Genomic DNA, 24,643 nt, shown 5'->3' with positions numbered 1-24,643 from the left:
ATGTTTTGTCATTTATTCAAAAGCTGGAAGCTCAGTCACCTATGTAAATGGAGCATGTAAAATAATGGCATGATATGTGAGTGAATAAGCTGAGCTTTGAAACGTGAGTTGGCGTTAATCTGTTAAAATTAGACGAGGTTTGTAAATAATATAGGTGAGCATGAGTCTTAGCGATCTCGACACTCGTGAATGGTAATAGTGCCGACACATACCGACAAAAAGCTTGGTTGTTTTAGGCCATTGTGACATATGTTAGGAAATGCAAGACACAAAAATGAATCGTTCTTTGACGAAAAACTGAAAGAAGTTATCTATTTTTAAAAGTGTCGTGTCTATAACTCCAATCAAAGTAGGCATTATTTCAACAGAACAAACTGCGAGACATAAGTAAATGTGAAGACGCAGTGCATGTATACAGGGAAACTGTTGTAGATTATCCCTGATGTATATGTTATAAATAGGTGTTACATATCTTCATAATAGCAAGCATGTCTAGCTAAATCACTTTTAAGTCACAAGTGAGTACATTATATGCAGTAAGGGATTTCAAGATTATTTCTCTTCCGCTTGACATAATACACAAAGTCTAAAATTAGAATAATGATTTTCTTTTCCTCCGAGGGCCATGAATACCTGTTCGTACCTCTACCTATCGTAAATGAAAATAGCTTTGAATAATTTACCTAAATACCCAGGGGCAATAATGTGCCACTCTCTCATATGGCACTTTCAGTTATTTTAAAACACGTCTAGACAAATGTTGTAAATGGACAAGTTGTAAAATAGATTCCACATTAATATATTTTACAATCAAATTCAGTTTTTGTCAAAGAGTTGGAAGACAACAAAGTTTACATGCATTTCTGAAAATAAGGGATCATTCTATTTACCTGTGCATTTTTCATCTTCTAAATTGTAGATAAATGTTTGATTTTCGTGATCGTTTTACAATTCGACAATTTTGCCTTTAACTCTTTAGTATGAATTCATAGATCCAACAGTCGAAAATACGTTCTTTTGTAAATGCCCCACGGGTCGGCGACAGCTTAGTTTGTAATTAGTTGTGAGAAAGATACTATCCTCTTTCCCATGTTTGCGTCGAGAAAATCCATTGGATCATTTCGACCAATGAAATTTATGAGTAGAATCATGGCTTTGGTAACTGTTTTGTTGAAATATGGCCGACAGGTGCCCGTTTCGGATGTAGATGAGGACAAGGAATAAATATATTTAGGTGATTTCCTCTTTATTTATCCCATTTAAACCACACATGTTCAATATTATCCTCTTTTGGTATTTCAGATTATATCTATCAAATATTTCTCACAAACAGACGAGAAATGTTGTGGTCAAAATTCAGAGAATACAGAAATAGAGTATGTGAAGCGTAACATAAAAAATGAACAAAACTTTCAATCTGGCATTTCTTTTCAGTTTGTATGGGCGTTTCATGTGGTCCTATCTCGATAATAGTAGCAGCGTATGTACGGTTGATACGATTCGTATATAACTTAGGTTTTAGCATTTTTAGCGATAAGTAAATGTTTAAGATATTTTAATTATTAAACCCATTGAATGGGTGTTAAAAGTGAATCGTTTTGTATCTCTTTTTAACACTTTGATACCTCATTACCTGAAAATAGAATGCGAATGAATAAATGTGATGTCTTCTATTTTTTAAGTTATATCATCAGTATTTGTGGGGGTTTTTTTTAACCATTTTAATATAACTAATTTTAGTGAAAGTTCTGTTGTTCCAAATTGCTGCCAATGATAACTGCAGCAATGGATGATTCAGATATTTTGTTTTTGTGTGCATCACCATAATGATTTACTTTCATGTATGAAAACAGGTTTTTGTGTGTTACTGTTGCAGACATAGAAAAGTACTAAAGAAACATCAGCTATCTTCCTTAGGAACCCTCATGCAGCTGCTTTGTATATTTTTATGCTAATTCAAGAAATGTGTTTATCAGTAGGAACATAATTATGACCACACTGGATGCCTGTTTCTAAAGTTTACTCTTCAGAAAACAATACTATCCTGAAGTTTAATGTTCAGCTGTCAGTACAATTATTCTGCAGTAGTATTTAAATTCCCAAAGCCATTTGATATCATAGCTTATGGACTTTGATTTAGGCTAGTGACAGGTTTTATGCAGGGCATTCATGGTACTAGTCATTCTGTATTCATGAATTACAAGTCCAGCTCACCATCATTATGTATTGGATGACAAGTCTGTTTCTTTTGTTACTGTTTTGAAAGTGTCACTGTTTTTGTTCTCACAGGTTATACTTAACCATTACTAAAAGGATACCAATATGGGTGAACTTAGTGTCACTGAGAAGCGCCATGTTCTTGAACATGTGTTCAACCAGTATGACACATCAAGGACAGGGGAGCTGACTCCTGTACAGCTTCAAATGCTGCATGGAGATCTTCGAATTGGTGGGATCAGCATGCCACAGGTTGGTCCTTAGTTCAGACTTTAAATCACAAAATCTGTATAAGAAACATTCTGTTGCTTCCTATAGACGTTCGTCATGCAGTAGTGTGCATCATATCTCTGACATAGATGTGAACACTGTTACATCATTTGTATATCTATGCCTGTTAATGTTATTATGAACTGCTGTGTTTTTGTAATGAGAATACAACAAATCAAATGTTTTAAGAGTACATGTGAAATACTAATAGATTTAGAACACGTTTAATAATCTAGTACGACCCGTGAAGGTCCCGGGGTAGAATAGGCCTTCAGCAACCCATGTTTGCCATAAATGGCATCTATGCTTGTCGTAAGACACATGTCATCAGTTCCTAATTGCGCAGATCGATGCTCATGTTGTTGGTCACTGGTTATCTGGTCCAGACTCGATTATTTACAGACTGCCGCCATATAACTGGAATACTGCTGAGTGCGGCATAAAACTAAACTCACTCACTCAATAATCTAGTACAAAAACTGTAATTAGATATGTATTGTTTATAGTAACTTATGATACTGTCAAAATTGATCCCGTCTTTGTTAAAAAATTCATGCCTTTAGTGGTGAATGTTTTTTTAAGGAATTAGCATTTTCTTTTATTAGTTTTAATCATTCTCTCACAGGTACAGGCTTCATTGGCATACACCTGTGCAACAGATATGTGCAGTGAGACTGAACTGTACAATGCTCTGCAGGAGATGGATCGTCGTTATTTTCTTATTCAGGACTTGCGCTGGGAGTTTTCCATGTTAGACCGAACACAGACTGACCTCATCACAGAGGAGCAAGCAAGGTGAGGGACAAGCTGCTTCACTGCAGTGAAAGCCTTTAGTAACCATGTTCACATTGCTAGATGTCCTGAAAAACTTTCAGGGCGATGGGGTAGCCTATTGGTTAAAGTGTTCGCTCATCATGCTGAAGACCCGGGTTTGATTCTCCACATGGGCACAATGTGTAAAGCCCATTTTCTGGTGTCCCCCACCATGATATTGCTGGAATATTGCTAAAAGCGGCGTAAGACTAAACTCACTCACTCACTCACTCACTCACTCACTCACTCACTCATGTACATGTTAAACCAATGAGTAGGAAGAGGATGCTTGTGAGTTTCATTCACATAGGTATGTGTCTTTAGTTGGTTCTGTCGGTGACAGATCCAGGAAAGTGACATTTAGAATATGTTTTGTACACATGTTGTCTTGAAAAGATTAGCGTGGTAGACTGAACTTCAATTTGATTCCATCAAAATCATTGTCTAAATCTCACTTCAATGAAATAAACATTTGAATAGAATGAGACTGTTTAAATACAGACTGATCTTGATTCTCTTTTCTCAGTTTATAAGCACCGTCTCCATGCTTTTGGCTTTCACCAATGTAGTAAAAGTGTAAGGCCGGCATGATTTTCTGCTTTTCTCCCAAGATTAAGCTAACATTTGTGAAGAAACTGAACTACCATTGAAAGCTGCATAGGACCCTGTCTCAGTCTGATGCCTCTATGAGTTATTATGAGCTTTCCCTTTGGTAACATACCTGTGAAGATCCTGGTTAGAACTGATAGACCCATGCTTGTCACAACAGGCATCTAACAGGATCAGGTGGTCAGACTCGTTGACTTCATTGACACACATCATCATATCCCAGTTGCACAGACTGATGCTCATGCTGATGATCACTGGATTGTCTGGTCCAAACTTGATTATTTACAGACTGCAGCCATATAGCTGGAATATTGCAGAGTGCAGCATAAAACTGAACTCACTAACACTCACTCACCCTACTCACTCATTGTAGTACATATATTGTTGATTGCATACCTATCCTGTTTGCAGGTGGCTGGTCCAGACAGTTCACGGACGCTACTTCTCCAAGAGAACATGGGAGGAGTTCCTGTTGAGACGAGCTGTGCCTGGTAGTGGAGTGTCATTTGCTGAGATTGAGGTTCTCCTGTGTGACATTCCTAGTCGGCTCAAACTTGAGAAGGAAAACAAAGATGATGACAGAGAAAAGGAAGGTTGGATGTGTTCATATGCATTTCATCGTTCTTGAAATGAGGGATACTAGCAACTTGTCAATCTGTTGATGACTCAAAAAGGATCATAAAACATGCAAGATCCTAAAACTGTGTACAGATTATAGTGGGTACCTGTTATGGATCTATTTTATCTTCCGATCTTTAAATACAGTGAACGTTTAGTAAATATCAACCACTGCTGTCAGTTGCCTTTTAGACCAGGTCAGTGCAATATGGAAACTTCCAAATGATTTCTGAGTATTTACACATTACTGATCACTGAATCATTATTAGAACAGTTAAAGGTTACTTTATGGTAAATAGTCCCATAAATTTGAACTGTCTGTTTAAAGGCGACTGTTGTACAAAAAATTGAATGATCATGGGGAAAAAATACTTCAGTAAAAATAGTAAGTCATATTTGTGTGTCCAGAGAGGCTTCGTAGACAGCGAGAGATGGAGGAGGAAGCAGAGAAACAGAGACAACGGCTGAAGAAAGAGAAAGAAGAACAAAGAAGGAAGAAGGATGAGGTAGAGGTTACGTTCCTTCTAAAACAGATTCTGTACTTCTCTCTGTAAAATTAATAGCTATCAGTACTGTGATGAGGATTAATGCTTATAAAAGATGGCAACCCTCCTACATGTTTGTCCATTCTCTCCTCATAGTGCTTTTGTTATGAGAGTTAAATGTATCAGATATTCTGTATTTTTAGAACAAGAAGAAGGAAGATGATGAAAGAAGAAAGCGGGAGCTGGAAGATGATGGTAAGCTAGAAGATGATGGTAAGCTAGTAGATGATGGTAAGCTAGAAGGATGCCTACATGAACCTAATGCTAGGTAGATGTGTCCAGACAGACATTACACAAAATACTTTACCCGTCAGTGATGTTGTCATGTTACTTTATTGGCTCACATAACTGTTGGGGATGGGCTATAAAGTCCGAGACAATGCAGTATTCCCCAAGAAGCAAATGCTTACAGATGAGCCAATGAAGTTTACACTGGTCATGTTAATGAGAATGGTTTTGTTTATGTTTTCAGAGAGGAAGAAAAGGGAAGAAGAAGATCGGAGAAGGAGAGAAGAAGAGGAGGTATATATCTGAACAAAATTGCACTTTTTTCATCAATATGTTATTTAAGGCATACTTATCACACTAAGTCAGACTGAATTGATAATAATACCATTTAAAGGTTGATCTACCCTTTTTTCTGCCATATAGAAAACAGCAGTAAATATATTTTACTTAAATGATTAATCCAGGAGATATACATTTTGAATCCTGATATTCTGCATTTAAAATCCCATTCCCTATTTCAAATCCCAGTATTGCATGATTTTTGTTCCATGTTTAATATCCCATTTTTCCATATTTCAGATCCATCATTTATTTTTATTGTTCCAAAATTTAATCCCACTTTTTCCATGTTTCATATCTTATTAGTCCACATTTCAAGTCCCCATATTCCACATGTCAAGCATGTTTCAAATCATATTGCTTCATGTTTCAAGCAATGAAATGTATATGTTTCTATCAATCAAATGTGTATAAAATGTATTTAGGAGGCCAAACGCCTGAAAGAGTTGGAAGAGGAGGAAGAGAGGCGCCGCAAGGAAGAAGATGAGAAGTACAAGGATGTGGAGAAAGTCAAAGAGGTAGGGGAGATAACTTCTTTACCTGGACCTAGTCCCTCATAGCAATCTTAATCATTGTAACATTTGAAAACTGTGTTAATATTTGAAAGTTTAGTTTATTTTGGTATGGTTAAAGGTCACATGCAACCAAAAAATCAAACATAATTAAAACACATTTATCACTTATTCATGACATATAATATACATTGCTGCTTTTGAAAAAACAGATAAACACAATTCTAAGCGTACAATCGCGATTCAAAAATGCAATATTTTGTACTTGGGCTTACTTCCCTCGAAACGAAGCCCTCGGGAGACCGAACCCAGTCATAGCGGGTGGATATGCACTCAAGTGTAACGACGGCTTCCGGGACGGGACTCCGGTGCACGAGTCATAAATCAACTTATTTTCTTTATGTCGGATAGTCTGATAGGTGTTAAGTTCAAATTGCACGTGGTCAATGATTGAAGCTGTGTATTGCAGGTTGTCTTTAGCAGACAGGCAGACAGACATATAGGTGTGAATAAACCAGACGCTGAGCTTTCTCTGTGACAGAGACTGCTTATCACAATCAACAAGTCTTTTTACTTGTTTGTGTACACAACCAAGATTAGACTACTGCTCACGACCTCAGACGCTGGGCATGCACACTGTTTCAAGCTCCGCGAACCTATTCACTGCGCATGCGTTACGGACGCAGCGCAGCACAGCTGTTAAAACCAGTTTTTCCCCCAGCGCTGGGGGGAATTTAGTGAAACGTTTGAACTCCGATTTCGCGGGCTTTTTTTCATCGCGTTTTTGTCAACTTTATGGGTTGAATTGGCATTTATTATGAATTGCTTCGGTAAGTGCATACCGAAAGGTACCAGAATCTGCAAAGTTGTGTTTTACGTTGCATGTAACCTTTAATTTAGTTGGAACCATTAACCAAACACTGAATGAAAACCTTGGATGGCATTTAAAGTGATTCAATTACACCAGAGATATATCATCAACCCACATCCATGGGATTCCTAAGTGAGTTTAGTTTTACGCAGCTATATGGTGGCAGTATGTAAATAAACGAGTCTCGGCCAGGCAATCCAGTGATTCACAACAGGAGCATCGATCTACACAATTGGGAACCGATCACATATCAACCAAGTCAGTGAGTCTGACCACCCGATCCATTTAGTCACCTTTTACAACAAGCATAGTAGCCTTTTATGGCAAGCATGGGTTGCTGAAGGTCTATTCTACCCCAGACCTTCACAGGTTGTGAATTCTGAGACATGAATCACTTTTTCGCTTTCTTCACACATGATGATTACACTGTTCTATAACAGGAATACTGTTCCAGGCAGAATCAAGCCCAACTCACTCACTCACTCACTCACTCACTCACTCGATGACCCTAGACTGTGTTGTGATAATCACAAAGATGGTGCAGTCTTGGGACACGTGAGGGGTAGGGGTAGGGGGCACAGTCACGTAACCTAAAACACATCTCTGTGCAGAGTTGTGTCTCTGTGGCACAGCAGGAAACGCTAGATTTGAATTCAAGTTATGTTTCAGGGTTTGTCCTTATGCCTGTACTCATAGATTAAGGTCTGAAACCTGCATCACTTCTGGCTTTCCACCAGGTGAAGCAAATGTCACTTGCATTGGCTCAGTCCAAAGCTTTCACTTTTATGAAGTTTCATTGAAAAATCATTCTACTCCTTTTCTATCTGTCAAATATTGTCTGTCTATGTACCATTATTTCAGTCCTTAGGTGTTATTCATTTTGTGCTTGTTGGGGACTTATTCACTATTTTAAAGAGTTAGGCCTAACACTTCCTCGATATCTCCAGGGTATTCGTTCTGATAAATCTGCACTATTCCCCTGGATGCATCTGTGTCATAGCCCAATAAATTTATTACATCTTTTTGCTAGCTACGCATTCCCACTCACAGCTCAGCCACTGTTACTACTGAACTTGGCAGTGTCAACAAGGATAGCGGTTGCAGCTACGAAAGTTTGTTGCAGTGCGACTCAGATTTTGGAGAAATCATACAGACAAATTGTCAGTTCTGAAACTTTAAGAAAATATATGCGAGAACTCCTTCTACCTCTTTCAGAGTTCCTCTGCATGATTTGTGTCACCAAGTGTAATCGGTTAGATAATTTAAAAAGTGAAAAGTGAGTTGTGATTGGTACACTCAGCTTTCAGCATAGACACCTGATTGGATAAAAAGCCAGCCATATGAGCCAGCCAGTAATGAAATTATCGGGCCGAGCTGTAGATGCATCCAAGGTAAGCGGAGATTTATCGGAATGTATAACCTGGAGATATCGAGGATTGGCTTAACATGACATAGAATCAAAATGTATTTGTCATGTGATGCATGAATGATTTTATGTATTTGTTATTTAAAAAGATGTGTTATCATTTGTTTTAGTTACATTTTATATCCTTGCATTTATGTACTCAACTCTGTGATATGAAAAAAAGCCTTGAAAAGAATAAACAAAGTAAGGCATGTTTTATTTCTCCTTATCCTTATTATGCTTATCTCCTCCCTCTATGCGAAATCCCTTCAAGTTCCCCTCTAACTGAAGCAGACGTACAATACACTCACCCACCAAAAGCCTCCCTTTCCCTCCAATATGGTCACATGACCAGCCATGCTTGTCACTCTCTCCTTGTGTCATAAAACTTTTATTTTAAATGTTATTGTCATAATGTAAAATTATTGATGAAATATATAATTTTTTATGTGTTTTGGACATGTTTTCTTCAGCTTAGACTTTGGTCATAGTTGATGAAATCATGCTCCCAGTGTAAGTTACGCCTGTTGGTGGTTGATCTGCATATATTATGTTCTTCATGCAAACCTGTTGTTCTTTCACTGTTTGCTGTGAAAGTCTGTAAGAATTTATCTAAATCAGAATTCGCATGATATTTTTATACTGTTCAAAGGCGTGCTAAGGATAGGCTCTCTCAAGTCATGTCTAATAAATCAGTTGATCCTGCGTCTAGTAACCGTATGTTGATCACAACTGACATTCATAGTGATCAGCCAGACTTTACACGGGTGCACGGTCGAGATACCAGCGAGAATTTGTCTAGATCTCAGAAGTCGACGTTATCACTGATAATATCAGAATCGGGATCATCTCAACATAAGAAGGTGAAGTCGTCCTCATCGTCCAAGTCTTCAACTACTAGATCAGCATTGAAACTACACACTACAACTTCTACGAAATCATTCAGCAATGAGATTGTCCCTCCCAATGTATGTCACATCTACAATGAACCTCCACTACGTCTTCCTGCAGTAAAGACCATCAGCACTCCTGATCAATGTTCATCAACTATGTCGACAACAATGCTGCAACCTTCAGAGAGTCTGCTTTCTGCACAGACATCTACAACATCTGCACTTATCATGTCAGATGCTTCTGGGAAACAACCGCCACTGCAAGGACCACAGTTACTGGACACCGGCCTCTTCATGCAACAGTTCACCACTCATATGATGAACCAGATGGGTCTGCTGTTTTGAAGAGGAATGGAAACAACAGTCAGCAGCTACAACTACAGTCACCTTACATGACGGTTCATCAGCTGCGCTCGCTAGGTCTGTTGGATGAAGAGGAGGCATTGTATGCATGCTGTTGATGGAAATCATCTGAGTGCTAGCTCTCATGGATCCCGCTACAGCTGCAAACATTCACTGTCTGCTTCCCCCATTCATCAGAGATACTGTCATCATTCGTCTTCTTCATCAGATGTGGATTCATGCAGGCATGCATGAACGCATTCACGGAATGACAGTTGTTCCAGGGATACACACAGACAGGAGGATCACATTGATGTTCACTGCATGGACATTCACAGAAGGACAGAGAGGATTCTATGGAGATAGACGTCACTGATCTCCAACACCAGAGGAAGCCTTCCTCTCCGACTCAGAGATTACGTCATGGATTATGAACGAATTGGACCTCGAATATCTCATCTTTAGATGAATAACGAGGACATTGACATGTTGACATTTCCTCTGATTGCACCAATATCTACGATCCCAGAAACATTGTCAACAGCCTTCCAGGCAGCGACAAAGTATCAGCAGCAACACATTCTGACCTTCAGTCCTTGTCAATTCCCACTACATCACATGGTGCCCTTTATGAAAGTGCCCGACGTAGATGAGACCTACAAGCTGAACGGTGAGACTTGCAATAGGTCATATAAAGTGATGGATAAGCGACTCGCTCAACTGGATACAACCTTCTTCAGACTTACCTGTTCCAGGGCTATTAACAAGGCTTTCATCTCTAAGTTTAGAAACCCAGAGACTGAAGAAGAAAGGATGATACCCTCTGTACTCACCTCTCAGAAGAACAATTCATCTTGGAGCATCTAGCCCCTACGTGTGCTGGATTGAATCTACTATACCAAGGAATACCTTCTTCATGGGGCGATAGCTTTACTAAGCCCTTGTATGAGGCTCCATGCTCAGCATCTACAGTATTCAAAGCAGAATCGAGGACATCACTAAATCAGCCACTAAATCCGTTACTAGGACTTCAGGGAAGTACTGATGATAAAGTCGATCAACACTTGGACTACTGTCCTCAAACAAACATCTCAGCTTTACTCAAACAAGTAAAAGTGCTCTGGGGTCCACAGAGCAAGAGACAAGAAGTACATTGCTTGCGGCAGCAAGAGCTCTCTTTGGTGCTGGAAGCAGGCTGTCCCATGGAACAGGACATCCTGCCACGGGCTCTAAAGGAGGAAAGCGCTGATCAGGTTAGAAACAACTCGAGTCTTCCATCCCCAGCCGTTCCCGTACAACCATCATGAGTGGATGGACATGCACAACACTACAGAAAGAATTGGGGACTTCTGAATGACGATTTCGCATGAGCATCCTACAAGGCATCTACAAGATCCTGTTGAAGGCAGCACCACCGCTTACAAAAGACCCAGCGCTCTTAGTGTACGCTGGGCATCAATGAGACAAGTTAGCCGACACCATATCATCTTTACAAGAGAGAGAACTACACCTGGATCAACTAACACCAAGATTCTACTGATCAATTTTTCTGGTACCCAAGAAAAACTCGAAGGAAACGTTTCTACTTATATACAACATGCAGTAGTTCAATGAAGATTATCTACTGGAACCAGAACGGTTCAGAATGATCCATCTACCACAACTGTGGCATCTCATCCGTCTAGCATATTATCTAGCCAGCATCGATCTACAACATATGTCATGTTTGGGATTTCACTTTCTTAGTAAAGTACAAATTCTAGTACTTTTTCGGTGGAGTCCCATCCGGGAATCGAACCCACACCCTCAGAGTCAGACACCTAATCGCCAGCACACAAAGTCAGCCGTTTAGCCCACTCAGCCACCGCGACTTCCATACTAAGAAAGTGAAATCCCAAACATGACATATGTTGCATTTGACCACTTTCTAAATAGCATTGTGTAATCATATCAAGCTACAAGATGCCTACCTGCACATTCCAATTTATCTGCACTTCCTATTCAGCAGTCAGCACTACAAATGGACGATTCTACCAATTGGAATATCTTCGGGCCCATGGCCATTTTCTCGGTTCACCAAGCCCATCGTCACCTACCTACATCAGCAGGGACTTCACAGTGCCTTTTATCTGGATGACAGCATTCAAGCTCATCACGAGACAAGTCAATGCAGACTACACTTAGAGTTCACATCAGGCTGCTAACTGAACTCGGATGGCTTGTGAATCTACTGAAGTTGGAATTAGAGTTGCTGCAAGATCTTCAATTCCTCAGGATTCAATTCATCACTCCGTTGAACCGCATCATCGTTGAGGATTGCTGGGTCAAAATTCAAGCCATGATAGAACAAGTTCTACTCTCTGTGTTACCACTACGACAGTGGCAATGTCTACTCGGTCTGCACACTTTGGCACAAGATTTGACAAGATGAGGTTGTCTACAACTGCCCAAGTTACAATGGTTACTGATTCAGCATCTCAACACTGAATCTGATAGTTCTGTCGGACAACTTAAAACCATACCTACTATGGTGAACTCACCAATCAAAGGTCGGTGCAGGGTCTGCGTTGGTCTACAACAACCATCTCTACAAGGTTGAGGTGCCATCCTGGGCAAGGTGGCAGCAGGAATCTGGAGGAACAACGAACGCATTTGTCATATGAACCACCACATTGGTCGACAGCCCTGAGGAATGAAGTACCGGTGGTTCATATAGACAACTCCACAGTAGCGTTCTACAGAAACAAGCAAGGATCAGCATGATCTCACACACTGCTACAGCTGACCTTTCAACTCTGACATCGTCGACGACTTGAACCTCCACATAAAGGCATGTCACATGGAAGACTAACAACACAGATTTAAGGTTCCAGCTTGGGATTTAAATGTCATACTACAACACCTCACGAGTGATGTCTACGAGGAACTAGGCAGATATTGCTTCAGTTATTGACACAGAAAACACTGTTTCTACTCTTGCTACAGCGGCACAAATGTCAGAAAGACATGCTCTGGACTTCAATCACACATGATTCGACTTCAGTCATCGTGAGATTGTACATCTACGACGGAGATGGGATTTCATCACCCACAATCAACTGCCAGGGCAACCGGACAGATACTTCCACATCTAGGCCTTGTCTACAGTTTTCAGGCCATATGATACACAGGATTTATCATTATGCCAAGTCAGAATGTTGAAAGTATCTCCAGTGGGCTAAAACAAGGAGAAAGAATTTCAGACCCCTATTCACCCCACTATCTACTGAGATACCTACAGAAGTATCCCGCAACACTATCTCAGTATGGATGAGAGCTGTTATACTGAGGGCCTACAAAGCACCAGGACTCGAACCTGTGCAGGCTTCCAATCCACACGGAGTGAGAGCCTTGGCGTCGACATTTGCTCTACATGGAAACTGCTCACTAACAACTGCAAATGAGGGCTGCTTTTAGAAATCAAATACAGTGTTTGTCAACCACTATCTACAGGACATCGCCACAGAGGACGTCACTAGTATTCTCCAATTTGGGCCACTTGTTGCACAACAACTAATGGTTCCACAAAGGCCCACCTGTTATCACATGACTTGTTGAGACCAAGATGCTCTGACGTCTTGAACAGGCTAGCATGAGTGATTATGACCCTGTAATTGTAATGAAGATACTTGTACATGAAGAAGGGTCGAGAGAGGTCTTCATAGAAATGTTGTCTTTCAGTTGCATTAGACACCAGCAGGACGCTAGCTGATACATATATCATCATGTTCCCGTCAACAAATGCTTCAACAGAAATCAAGTTCGACTTGATCCTTCCTGGCCGTTTCACAGATGAATATTGCGAGAACAGGACCAAACTACCACCATTATAGTTCTTGAAGTGGGGAAGTACTTGACATACTAATATGGCAGCTAACAGAATCCAGTGTGGCCTGACCCACCGCCATTTCTGTCAGATTCTGTAAACAAAATAAGCATGAGTCAGGATAAGGAAAAATATGTAATTTTCTGAATAAAATTGACATTTTATACTTTCCCTGATTCATGGCATCATGCCCCTCTAAGACACGCTGAATTCACAGTAATTATGAGATTTCAGAGAGAGTGACAAGCATGGCTGGTCATGTGACTGTATTGGCGCAAAAGGGTGTCTTCCAGTGTGTGAATGTATTGGATGTCCACTTCATTTAGAAGGGAACTTCAAGGGATTTCAAGTGTTCCCCTAACTTCACATAGAGGGAGGAGATAAGCATAATAAGCATAATAAACATGATTTAGGATAAGTGAAAAATATATATTTTATTCAGAAAATTGCCTTTTTCACATGAAGGTAAGTGATATTTCTGTTTATGTGAATCAGGAAGAAGAACGCAAGGAGAAGGAGACTGAGGATGAACTAAATCGTCTGAAAAAGAGAAGAGAGCAGGAGAATGATGAGAAGAAGAGGAAGCAGTTGGAGGAAGAAGAGGCCAAGATGTCCAAACTTTACATAGGTATACATGGATCTGGTGGAGAAAGTATGGAGAGATCAAAGTGCTCTCTTCCTTAGTTGACTGTTTAGGGGTCACCGTGATGCTTTGACTTACTACAGAACACTGGCATTAGTTCTGAATCCACTACTTGTCCCTCAACAAAATCTTTTGTCTCATTAACACGCCTTGTACCCCCCTTCTATCTCCCTCCCCCAACCTATTTGTCAATGTGCTGCCTTCAATCCATCTACAGCTAATCTATCTATCCATCAGACACGTCTACTGGTTTTGTTTCTCACCCAGCTGGTCTAACAATCCAGTATACTCTGTTTCAAGTTGTTCTGATCATTCCTACCGTATTGTCTGATCTTCCAGCATGCACAATGTCTATCTGCCATGTCTATCTGCCATGTCCAGCACTTTGTTCTAATGCAACTTTCTGTTGCTGTCAGTCTGTTACACTGCTGACATGACGCTCTCTTGTCTCAGTCTCTCAAAAAGTCATATTGTTCCCATGTATCCCAGTCCATCCCCCTCCACTCCACTCTGCTCCACTCCTTTCCAACCAGCCCCACCCCACCCCACCCAACTCCACTCACTCTCTCCTCTCCTCTCTGCTCCACTCCTTTCCATCCAACCCCATCCCACCCCACTCCACTCACCCTCTCTACTCCACTCCTTTAGAACCAGCCCCACCCCACACCACCCCATCCCACCACACCCTACTCCACTCACCCTCTTCACTCTGCTCCGCTTCTTTCCAACCAGCCCCACCCCACCCCACCCCACCCCATCCCACCCCACTCACCCTCTCCTCTCGACTCCTTTCCAACCAGCCCCACTCCACTTGTTTTCTCCTCCACAGAGCACAGGAACAAAAGGGTTCGGTACCAGCTGAAGGTGGCCATCAAGTCACGGGACAAGTTCAAGTTGGAATACTCAGTGACAGAATTCAAGAAGTACAACTTAGAGGACACAGACATGGATCTCCAGAAGGCCCAGAGACTGATCAAGGAATTTACTGCTAAAGAAAGTATGTATAAAGAGCCACAACATCAGAGAGTAATGCTTATGTTATTGTATATCCAGGAATTCTTGTATATACCAGGAATGCACACATTTTAGCCCTACATTTAAATGTATTTGAGTCCATTTGATTTGCAACAAAAATATGTTTAAGCTCATGTACAATCAGTTTGGGTTCAGATGACAATGATAAATGATACAACTCAAAATAGTGATAAGTGCACAAAACATGATTAAGATACATGGTTCTGAAACCTCTGTACCCAACAGAATCTGAAATCTGCTGTTTTTTGGTTGATCAGGAAGACGTTGTTTAAGATCATTATGTGACATTATTCTGTATGCACGCTTCTCACCGAGGGGGTGGCAATTTCCTGGTGCAACAGCGCTGATGCACACTTCAAATGCAACTCAGCACAACTAGGGGTAACTGCATTACTCAGCTGTCTTATCAGCCATATGTCATCCCTCGGTGTGAAGCGTGAAAATTGAATAATATTGCATGATAGTTTCTTAGACAACATTAGAAATGGTCTAACTTCACCTCGCTTCACTGGCAGGGGGTAGCTAATGGTTAACATGTCTTCTCGTCACGATGAAGACCCAGTGTGATTCCCCACATGGGTGTAATGTGTGAAGCCCATTTCTAGTTTCCCCCCATCGTGATATTGCTGGAATAGTGCTAAAAGCAGTGTAAAACCATACTCACTCACTCACTCACTTCACTTCACTTCACTTCACTTCACTTCACTTCACTTCACTTCACTTCACTTCACTTCACTTCACTTCACTTCACTTCACTTCAGACTTGAAGCGAGCTATGACAAAGCGTGAAATTGAGGAACTGGAGCAGGCCATGTCCTTCGTCAAGAAGAATGGGTTTGAGGCTCAGCTGGCGGGTGACATGCAGGAGGCCAACCAGCTGCTGAGTCGACTCAAGCGCTTGGAGCGAATCCGGCATGAGATTCTGGAGCTAAAGCAGTCAACTGTGGCTGAGATCCGTAGCTACTCCAAGCCGCCTCTGGTTGTCCACACTGTTATGACTGTCACGTTGCTTATCCTGGGACATAAAGAGAAGGATACAAAGGTTTGTACAGTGGGCAGATGTAATCTTGATGGGTTTTCCTTAGATGTATTATTATTGATTGACAATTCAATGCAATTTTGCATGTTCAGTTCAGCAATTTCAAACATAACTGAAAGTTGGATGCAGACATTTACTGACAAGAATCTGAGTGAAAAACTCCCAAATTGTGTTCAGCGTATCACACTTGTTTATTATTGTGACTATAGTTAGCCAATATGACAAGTAACTACCTATACATTACAAAATATGTGTTTACCATATTACATACACAGCTCAAACACTAGGTGTTCTTGAAAACACTAGGTGTTTTTAACTTCTTTTGAGAAGTGTATGTTGATTATGAACATATTGGCCTACCTTGGTACCCAGCCAGGATTAAAATTAGTACTTATGTACATGCCCTGTCAGGACTTACCTTAGCCTTTATGTACATACGCTGCCAGAACTTACCTTAACACTTATGTACATACCCTGCCAGGACTTACCTTAACACTTATGTACATACCCAGCCAGGACTTACCTTAACACTTATGTACGTACCCTGCCAGGACTTACCTTAACACTTACGTACATACCCTGCCAGGACTTATCTTACCACCTATGTACATACCCTGCTAGGACAGACCTTCACACTTATGTACATACCCTGCAATGTATATGGCTAGGACTGGAAGGCAGTGCAGCTTGCTAGTACTTACATCACATGTATATTTCTAGGACTGGAAGGCAGTTCAGGCTCTAGTGGGGAAGACAGGCAAGGAGAGTCTGAAGCGTCAGTGTGTGCAGACCGAGGCAGCAAAGATCCCGCTAGCCACAGCCAAGAGAGCCAAGACGCTCCTGGATAAGTTTGAACTGGATGAGGTCCGAGATGTGTCAGCTGGGGCAGCCACCTTCTATGTCTGGGTAGGTCCTCTCCATTGCCATGGAACCAGCCTGATCATTAAAAGCTGTTTTGAACGCATTTTGAAAAAAAAGATATTGCTTGTGATCTGGTGCCTTACTCCAAAAGGATGCTTTACTTAAAGAGTGTAATCTCAAAAATACTGCATGTCACATTTGATTATTTTGTGAAAGGTATTGTTTATTCATGCACTGGGTGTTCATTCTGGGACAGGAAATATCCCTGGCAAAGCATGTCTTGAAACTGCTGACTAAAGAAGATCAAGGTCAGACCTGGCTTTTCGTGGGTGACAATACCTCAACTGCGTGGATCGTTGCACATACAGTCAATACCTAGTTTCTGGATATTTTCAGCTATTTAAGGATATCTAGTATAGCTTGATTGCATGTCATGCAATGTAATAGCATGCATGGATTCACTCATTGCAAAGGACAAGATGTTATGCAGACCCTAGCTCTTTAAGCCACCTGCATTACTTTGGGAAAAGTATTGATAAAAAGTAAGTAAAGTACATGTGTATGCTCTCTCCACATGCACGTATTCATTTTTACAACTTATATTGTTGGTAGCAGAAGGAGCACTGCATGTGATAAAATCATTTGCAGTTTATTTTTCAGTGCACTGTAGTCATGACAAAATTGAAGGTAAACTGAGCTTGAGGAAAAATAAACAAGTGTAAGCCATCCTGTGACCCAGAAATTCACAAAATATAGTTTTTACAAACTCTAAGAAAATCGTTTTCAGTAGCATTTTATTCACAGGAAATAGACAGGCCAGTTGTATAAGGTGCTACAATATGCTATGCATATGGAGTTATGTCCCTTGGGCACACCAGAACCATGGATTCAGATCCCCATTTCAAGATTTGTGGCTTTAGATTGGTAAACATCTGACCTGTATCAATTTGGGTTTTCCTCCATTATTAATCATAGATGCTCTGATATAACTGAAATATTGTTCAAAGCAGTCTTACACCCAACTCTGAAACCCATTTGTGGTGTCCGCTGTGTGATGTCGCTTCAGTATTGTTTAAACTGGTTTGACCCTTGCTCACTAACTAAATCCAGCTCACTTCAAATCCCTTTCTCATTGTTTGATTTTAGCACCAGTGCTTGCAACTGATTTGTCATTGGTAGCAATGTATGCTTTTGTTTGCTGAATATGCCGTATCAAACAGAATTTGACTAGAACTCATTCTTTGGACTGTCACTTTGAATAGAATCACAAGATATTGTGGTTATTAATCTGCAAAGACAGCTGCTTGTGTGCTATTGAAAGCTGTTATACAGCATTCCAGTGACAAGGAATATTCCTGACAGGTCAAACTACACTGTACTTCTCTGTTCCCCAGAATTGATTAGATAACAAGTCAGAACAACTTTCTGAGACCTAGAATCAAGGCTGTAAATGCATGATTGCAAAATGTTTCATATCTGTGTATATAGTCATTTGTTAACTGGTGTTATTTCTTTCAGGCCATCACAATGATAGAAGAAGCTCTGGATGTCCAGAAATAAGGCCGAAGGACAACATGGATAACAGGATGTCCATACAACCAAGAAATGTTTGAAGCAGAAAAAAATGTTACATTTTATAAAAATATAATTCCAATCTTTGGGCATGGGGTATTTTACAGTTTGACAATACATGAACAGTGTTGCAGGGTTTATCATTTCTTTACTGAGTTGATATATAAATCAAGGATGAATATGTGGCTTTATAATGGTTACGTATACTGAACCAAAGGCAAAATAAAATGGTTCTACTATTATGGCGGTATACCGTTTCCCCCCCTACATATGTGCTACTCCTCTCCAGTGAATCCAAGGTGAATATACATATGGATAACAATTGTTATGGTTACCTTCTAGAATCTGGACCTTCTTTATTTTAAGTTATTTTTACTCTAAGTTTAAGTCTAACTCCAAATACTTTGACAAAAGGAATGATTTGGCCTCACAGGCCTACAACTGTGACGCCACTATATTTTCAAAGAAACAATTCAGCAGAAAGTAGTTCATGATTCAGAATAAAGCATGAATCAAATTTAAATTATACAGCCAACCATCCTATCATCACGAGTAGGATTCACAACTGTCAACTGCTGTCACTCCTTTGTTCAATATTGGGTTATTGTTCATATTCTGTTGAGGTTAAAATAGCACATTCAAACACATATATCCAGGAATCCTACTGCATTGGTGACAATCACACAGCCATGAAACCACCATGAGTCAGCTTTTCTGCAGCATTATATAGTCAGCCAGTCTATACAAATGAAGTCATATAGCTCATAGTCCCCAGAGAAATATAGGATTATAAAAGTATATTTGATGATGCCAGACAGTTGAATTTAGTCTTTGTACAAGGGAAAGATAGTCAGTGTTGCTGGTTATGTCATGACAGTCAGTGTTGCTGGTCATGTCATGACAGTGTAGCTGGTCATGTCACAAGATGTTGCTGGTCATGTCACGACAGTCAGTGTTGCAGGCCATTTTATGAGGCGTTTCTGTCATGTCATGAGGTGTTGCTGGTCATGTCTTGACAGTCAGTTTTGCAGGTCATTCCATGAGTCCATGAGGCAGGGATTGGGAAAGGCAGGGGGTATGGGCCATTTTGCACATTAGAAAAAGAAATGGCCCATTAACATTTTGAAGTTTACTATTGATATAAGGGCAGTAGCTCATTCTGAATTCAGAAAATGGCTAATATACCTGAAAATGGACCATTGATAAAGTTCTCTATCCCAATCCTTTATGAGGTGTTGTTGGCCATGTCATGAGGTGTTACTGGTCACGTCAGGAGGTGTTGTTGGTCATGTCATGACAGTGAGTGTTGCAGGGCCATTTCATGAGCTGTTTCTGGTCGTGTCATGAGGTGTCATGTGGTGTTGTTGGTCATATCATGAGGTGATGTTGCTGGTTATGTCATGCCCTTACATTTTATTTATATAAGAAGGATAACAGACACTCAGACCAAACTTGTTGGCACTGCAGGTTTCATGATACACTTTGTATCAATGCATGGTCAGTCACGTCCCCTTTTGACACAATGTACCTATTCATGCATCAGTTTATAAGTATATTATGTTTGAATTGTTATCACCAGACCTGACAACTATTCAGGTTAATGTTGTTAAATTTTGACTTGGGGATGTCAGTGTACATCACAATATTGATATACTGATATTTCTAATGTGTAGTATCAGCACAAATAGTGGTACATTCATAAATAAATAATTCACTATCACAGAAATATAATTTCCCTCTGTAAGGCTAAATAAATACAGTGAAATGTTTCTGGGGCATCAGTACATCACTTTTGTTTGTGCGCATAACAATTTTTTATTGCCATTAATAAAAATTAATTTTGACTTTGCCGTGTCCTGATCATACATTTGTCCACGATAAAAATGAATATCTGTAAGAACGAGTGTGACTGAATTTTCCACTCATTAACACAGGCTTAAACACTTTCAAAGCTGTATTCCTTGGAGAAAACAATAAAAATGTGTTCCTCCCTTGTCATTTTTGAAAAATATGTGCCTGAGAAATGCAGCCTAAGATAAACATGGTTAAGATGGACAGTGGGAAAACCTTAACTATAATTTAAATGTTTAATGATCAGCCCAGTTTACATTTATCATTAGATTGATTAGATTCAGATCTACAATACAAAGGTAAGTTTCATTCAGCAAAGTTGAAATAATTATATCATCATCATATATTATCAATATACAGTCATACTTTCGAAGATATACTTCACAAGTAGGTATATATCAAAAGGAATTTTCCAATCAGTAGCACCCCTATCACCACTCTTGGATCATTCCATGTGTTGATTGCACAGTCTTACTGTGACACCCAGTCAATCTCATAACAATATAAATCCCAAAATAATACGTACATGACTGTAGTAATATGAAAGAATATCAAAAACTGATCAAGGTGCCATTATCTTCAACAGCTATAGATTTCTGATGAATGTCTAATATCTCTGAGACAGAAAATGTATAAAGTTTCATAACATCACTGTATGACTCATTACATATCAGCAATAGTTTGTTCAAGTGAGGTCCTCTGTAGAGTTCAAATTTCATGTTTTATCTTCATATTTTGCCTTAAAACATCAATAAGCAAAATATAGACTAACCAACTTGACACTGAGAATTACATATTTTCGGTCCTTGAGAATCAACACAATGTCCCTCACCACAAACTTATTTGTTCACTGGGACAGGTAGCCCATTATTCTTTGTAACTTTTTGGTTATCCAATAAGCCCTTTTTTATAATAAATATACATGAATTATAAAGTTAGTAAATATATGTCACAAATGACCGAGGACTTAGAAATCAGGAAGAGAACATAAAGTGAGGCCTTGGCAGAAACAGAACTCTGAACAAATCCCTTCAATTTTGTAATTCTCAGAAATATACACAAAGCTGTAAAACATGAATTAATATTGGTGTGGCCTAACAATGAATAACTATCATAGGAGAATATTGCCTTTCTGGTCATGTTTCTCTTTAGTATTATTTACATAGCCAGTATGGAGAAGGAGACGTGTAGTGTTGCAAGTATATGTGTTTGTTATGTAAATCTTTGGGGACAGTGGGGTAGCCCAGTGGTGGAAGTGTCTGCTCATTATGCTGAAGACCCATGTTTGATTCTCACATGGTTACAAGGTGTGAAGCCCTCTGTAAATCTTTGGCACACCAGTCAAACATACTGCTGCACACAAACTCACATAAATATATTGGTGAGATACGTTGTGGAACACAGACTTTTTAATTTTGAACAGTTAATCTTTTCATTCATAGGAAGTCGGTTTAATGATAAAATTTTCAATATCATAAAAACTGTTGGTCTCTGTATGAACTCAATATGTTCATTCCATCCTTTTTAGTCATATATATATGTTGAAAATATGTTGTGCTGACCATGCATCTTTTGGCAAAAGATAATGTAATTTATGTCAAGGATGTCAATGTTTTTTGTATTGTTTAATACCTTCCACATTTAACCCAGTCTGTGATATCTTTTTGTGATACAGCATATAATGATGTCCCTGTTTTTGTATGATGATGGTATCTGTGTAATGTTTTAGCAGCTAATCATCATATCATGGGGCACCATATGATAATAAGCCTGATAAGTGTCAGTATTTACAGCTCTAAGCTGCTCAGTTTGATATGATCAGGAAAGAATCTTCACAAAACTCTGGACTCTTTAATCAGCTGCACATGTTTATTCAGCTTATATCATCTTGTATTTCTATGGCATCTGAATCTCATTATTGGGACAAGGCTGCATGTACAGGCCAAGGCTGCTATGTATTTATGGACCAAAGCTGTTTTCTTCTGTATGAAAATGTTAATAGAAAACTGACAGAAGACAGACTGTCAGGGATATGTCAGTCATTTTTATGCTATGGACCTTAGATATTTTCAGTTAGGTCAAGGACATTGATAAGGTTCTCATGAGGTTATTATAACCATCTCCTGAATCGTCATAAAAACATTTTACAATCGGGACAACTGGTATTTAATCATGCCTCAATGGTCTTTTCTATCTGTAAAATCACAGTGACAGTGAAACAGGAAAAAAATCCTTTTCACAAGATACAAAGCAGCATTAATGCTCACTGATTCTCCAGGGAAGATAAATATCTCATTATATATCCATTATTTGTGTTTCTGTTATGTCTGCTTTGAATAAAAGTATCTTGATTTCTATTTCCTGTCACAGACCAAGCCCACTCTTTTCTATCTCCATATTTTGTATTATCCTCCTCATAGACTACATTGATAAACATGAGGAACCAAGAAGTCATTATTTTCTCTTGGAAATATTTCACATAACCTTATGCTGGCACAAGGGTTAATTCATATGAATGTACTTATATGGGTTAGTTAGACCACGACTGTGATTGATTGACGGATGTCTAACACAAACTGTTTCCCTCCATTCATGTGGCAGGCCACAACTGTGATACCTGTTTACATATTTTTGTTCAGCTGTTTTCAAGTTCGTATGTTATTTCAATAAAACGTGTACCGATGAATACCGTGTCTGTTAAACATGGGTAGCTCAAACAGGTAATTGTGCAGTCACGGCGCGGCAGCAGCAGCAAGCTTTTCACACCGAGCTGTCTTGATCGGGAAGCTTTGGTCTACAATGACGGAGGAGTCGACTGGAGCATGTTGTCTTTTCATACTTATTTGCTTTTAACACACATCACTACAGCAATCAATGCCCCAATAAGTAGTATCCAAATGCCTGGAGAGTAATTCAAACTGGACATGTGTAAATGCGTTTAACACGTCTTTTGAAGAGTCGTCTGATTAATGGATGTGCGTTCATGGAATAACCAGAAAAACATAAGAAAAGTGAGTTAAGTTTTACACCTATATGGCGGCGGTCTGTAAATAATCGAGTCTGGACCAGACAATCGAGTGATCATAAGCATGAGCATCGATCTGCGCAGTTGTGAACAGATAAATATGGAAAAAGTATTCCCTCTGATTATATGTTCTTGACGATATACATGCTTGGAAATGAAACGTATGGCAGTGTAATAGAAGCTATGTAATTTGTAAGATCCACAGTGGCTTGTGCCTCACGTACACTCGTGTAGATCTGAGTTAATTTTGATCTTAAGTTAGTTGTTAGTTAAGTCAGTGACCACCCGATCTCATTAGTTGCCTCTTACAAACATGGGTTTGCGAAAACCCATCAAGAAATAAAACATGTTTGGGGTGTGAAAACTGAAAACAGACAACTTTTTAAAAATGGGACGTGTTTCGAGAAGCAACTGACAGAGAAATCACGTCTTGATCTGAGTCGTCATGTAGGCAATGCAAAAAAACATGGACAACTAGGAAGGTGTTCACCGATCATTACAGAATGACGCGTAAATGCACCTTATTTGTGGGTATAGGGGCGATGGTTAAGCCAAGTGGTTATAGTGCTTGTTTGTCATGCCGAATCCCAAGTTCGATTCCCCAACCATACCAGGACACAACGCAGTTCCCCACCGCGATATTACTGAAATATTGCTAAAAGCGGCGTAAAACCACACCCACTCAATTGTAGGTACAGGCGCCAGTTTGTTGTAGCGAAGGGCGAGCTACAGAGCCTGTGATTTCGCATAGGTACGTTGCTGTGGTCTTCAGGATGTCATCAGTTTTAGAGCAGCGCGTAAATGCCTAATGAGTTCAGGTTTGTACTCAACACCACAAACGCTGACCCAGCGACATGACGTTTTGAAAATGAAATAGTTAACCGACACACAGTGTAGATCGGTGTTCTTATTTGAATTTCGTCCTTTCATCGATTTTCTTGCTTTTCAGTCGACAGAAAATCATGAATGGCATCACTTATAAAAAGTGTCATTCTATTAAGATGTCACATTTGCGAACAACGAAAGACAGAAATTCACGCTTGAGTGTCAGCTTTCAGTACGACCGGTATGAACATCGGAGTGACAATGA

General features: G+C 39.7%; 1 protein-coding gene across 1 annotated transcript; it reads left to right on the top strand.

Annotated features, from left to right (window-relative positions):
• Positions 1 to 1,139: 1,139 nt before the first annotated feature.
• Positions 1,140 to 23,211, top strand: LOC137291735 (trichohyalin-like). Its single transcript, XM_067823231.1, has 13 exons — positions 1,140 to 1,234; positions 2,290 to 2,469; positions 3,113 to 3,282; positions 4,321 to 4,502; positions 4,936 to 5,033; positions 5,216 to 5,267; positions 5,545 to 5,594; positions 6,065 to 6,157; positions 14,023 to 14,155; positions 15,000 to 15,167; positions 15,967 to 16,247; positions 16,965 to 17,150; positions 18,624 to 23,211. Exons 2-13 carry the CDS (start codon positions 2,323 to 2,325, stop codon positions 18,663 to 18,665), a joined length of 1,602 nt encoding a protein of 533 aa, XP_067679332.1. The 5' UTR covers positions 1,140 to 1,234; positions 2,290 to 2,322; the 3' UTR covers positions 18,666 to 23,211.
• The last annotated feature ends 1,432 nt before the right edge of the window (positions 23,212 to 24,643 follow it).

Source organism: Haliotis asinina, chromosome 7 (assembly GCF_037392515.1).
Source record: "Haliotis asinina isolate JCU_RB_2024 chromosome 7, JCU_Hal_asi_v2, whole genome shotgun sequence".
NCBI classification, from domain to species: Eukaryota; Metazoa; Mollusca; class Gastropoda; order Lepetellida; family Haliotidae; genus Haliotis; species Haliotis asinina.
This window is presented reverse-complemented; position numbering and strand designations above follow the sequence as displayed.